This window comes from Lycium barbarum, chromosome 8 (genome assembly GCF_019175385.1).
Source record: "Lycium barbarum isolate Lr01 chromosome 8, ASM1917538v2, whole genome shotgun sequence".
Taxonomy (NCBI): domain Eukaryota; kingdom Viridiplantae; phylum Streptophyta; class Magnoliopsida; order Solanales; family Solanaceae; genus Lycium; species Lycium barbarum.
In genome coordinates this window covers 130,753,010-130,754,674 of record NC_083344.1, presented here as the reverse complement: position 1 = coordinate 130,754,674, position 1,665 = coordinate 130,753,010, and the positions used below count along the sequence as shown (strand labels likewise).

General features: G+C 36.4%; 1 protein-coding gene across 1 annotated transcript; it reads left to right on the top strand.

Annotated features, from left to right (window-relative positions):
- The first annotated feature begins 405 nt into the window (after nt 1-405).
- LOC132608354 (serine/threonine-protein kinase WNK8-like) lies at nt 406-1,353 on the top strand. The gene has a single exon (XM_060322388.1). The coding sequence runs from the start codon at nt 406-408 to the stop codon at nt 1,351-1,353; it is 948 nt and encodes a 315-aa protein (XP_060178371.1).
- Nucleotides 1,354-1,665: the final 312 nt, after the last annotated feature.

The window sequence follows — 1,665 nt, the reverse complement described above, 5'->3', positions numbered from 1 at the left end:
TATTACTTTAAATTTGATTTCCCAAGAAAAAAAAACTTTAAATTTAATTATTTTCTTCACAATCCTAATCCTGCAATAATTAGGAGGAAAAAAAATTCCTAATTTTCATTAACCTGATTCTCAATTGGACTCGGATAAGTGAAATTCTACCTCTATATAAATTTCACCAAATTTCTAGGGTTTCTCATCCACTCTTTACTTCTTTCACTTTAATGCATTAAAGCAGAGAACTTCAAGAAAATTCATTAGATAAATTTCCCATCAATGTCCAATATGAAGCTATCAAAGAAACAATTCATGTGTTTTCAACCAAGTTTCTCATTAGTAATGGATTCTTTCTCAGCTGCAATTGAAGCTTTCTCTGAACCCCGCTAATCTTGAATTTAAGCTCTACTTGTTTCCATAATGGGTTACGAGTTATACAGAGTTGTCGAGAAATCTCCATGTGGTAGGTTTATTAGATATGATCAACTGTTAGGTGGTGGTGCTTACAAAGAAGTGTATATAGGGTATGATCGTGTTGAAGAAATAGAAGTTGCATGGAACCAAATCTTTTATTATGGAGAAGATGAAACGTTAAAAACCCCCGAAAAGTTGTTTTCTGAAGCTATTATGTTGAAGTCTTTAGACCATGAAAGGGTTATGAAGTGTTTCAAATATTGGTTTGATTCAAAGTCCAAAACCCTAAACATGATTACCGAGCTATTCCCTTCAGGCAGCTTGAAAAAGTATATATCGAAGTATTATAATGGCGTTGGCGTTGATTTGGCGAGTATCAAGAATTGGGGCAAGCAGATTCTTGAAGGGTTGAGCTTTCTACATAGCCAGAGCCCGAAGATTATTCATAGAGACATCAAGTGTGACAATGTGTTTGTTGATAGTGATGGGAAGCAAGTCAAGCTTGGAGATTTTGGGTTGGCTGTTAGGGTTATGGAGGGTGATTTTGTGAAAGAGAAAGAAGCTAAGGGTACGCCTGAATTCATGGCTTCAGAGTGCTACGACGGGGAATACAATGAGTTGGTGGATATATATGCATTCGGGATGTGTCTTCTTGAGATGGTTACTGGTGAATATCCGTATATGGAATGTAGCACTCCGATACACATATTTAAGAAAGTGTACACCGGTGTAAAGCCTGCATCACTCGGAAAGGTAAAGGATTCCAGAGTGAAGGATATAATCGAAAAGTGTATGCTTCCCGTGTCTATTAGGCCGTCTGCGGAAGAGTTGCTGAAAGATCCGTTCTTTTTATACAATGGGGGGTCATCAACATTGGAGGCTTGTGCACCTGCTGCCAGTTTTCGTAGTAGTCATCCTTTCAGGGGATTACGTTGTTGTTTCAAGGGATATTAGGAATTTGTATTTGGTGTGATGATCACAACAGGATGAATCACACACGTTCTAGTTTACGATTAAGGTGTAATTGATTGATTCTTTTTTGATACATTGTCTCTTGGAAAAGTTTTAGAATAGCCAAGAGCCTTTTCTTTTCCTGAATTTGTTGTTAATATCAGAATTCAGTTGACTGTCTATTGAGAAAGTAAATATATTAGCTTCACGCAATTTGCATTTCTATTCAGTTTGTTATTTCCTTTATTGTGAATGCGTAATTGACAGAACTATACGAAACAAAGTCAATAATCAGACCAACACAATTCAATTCCA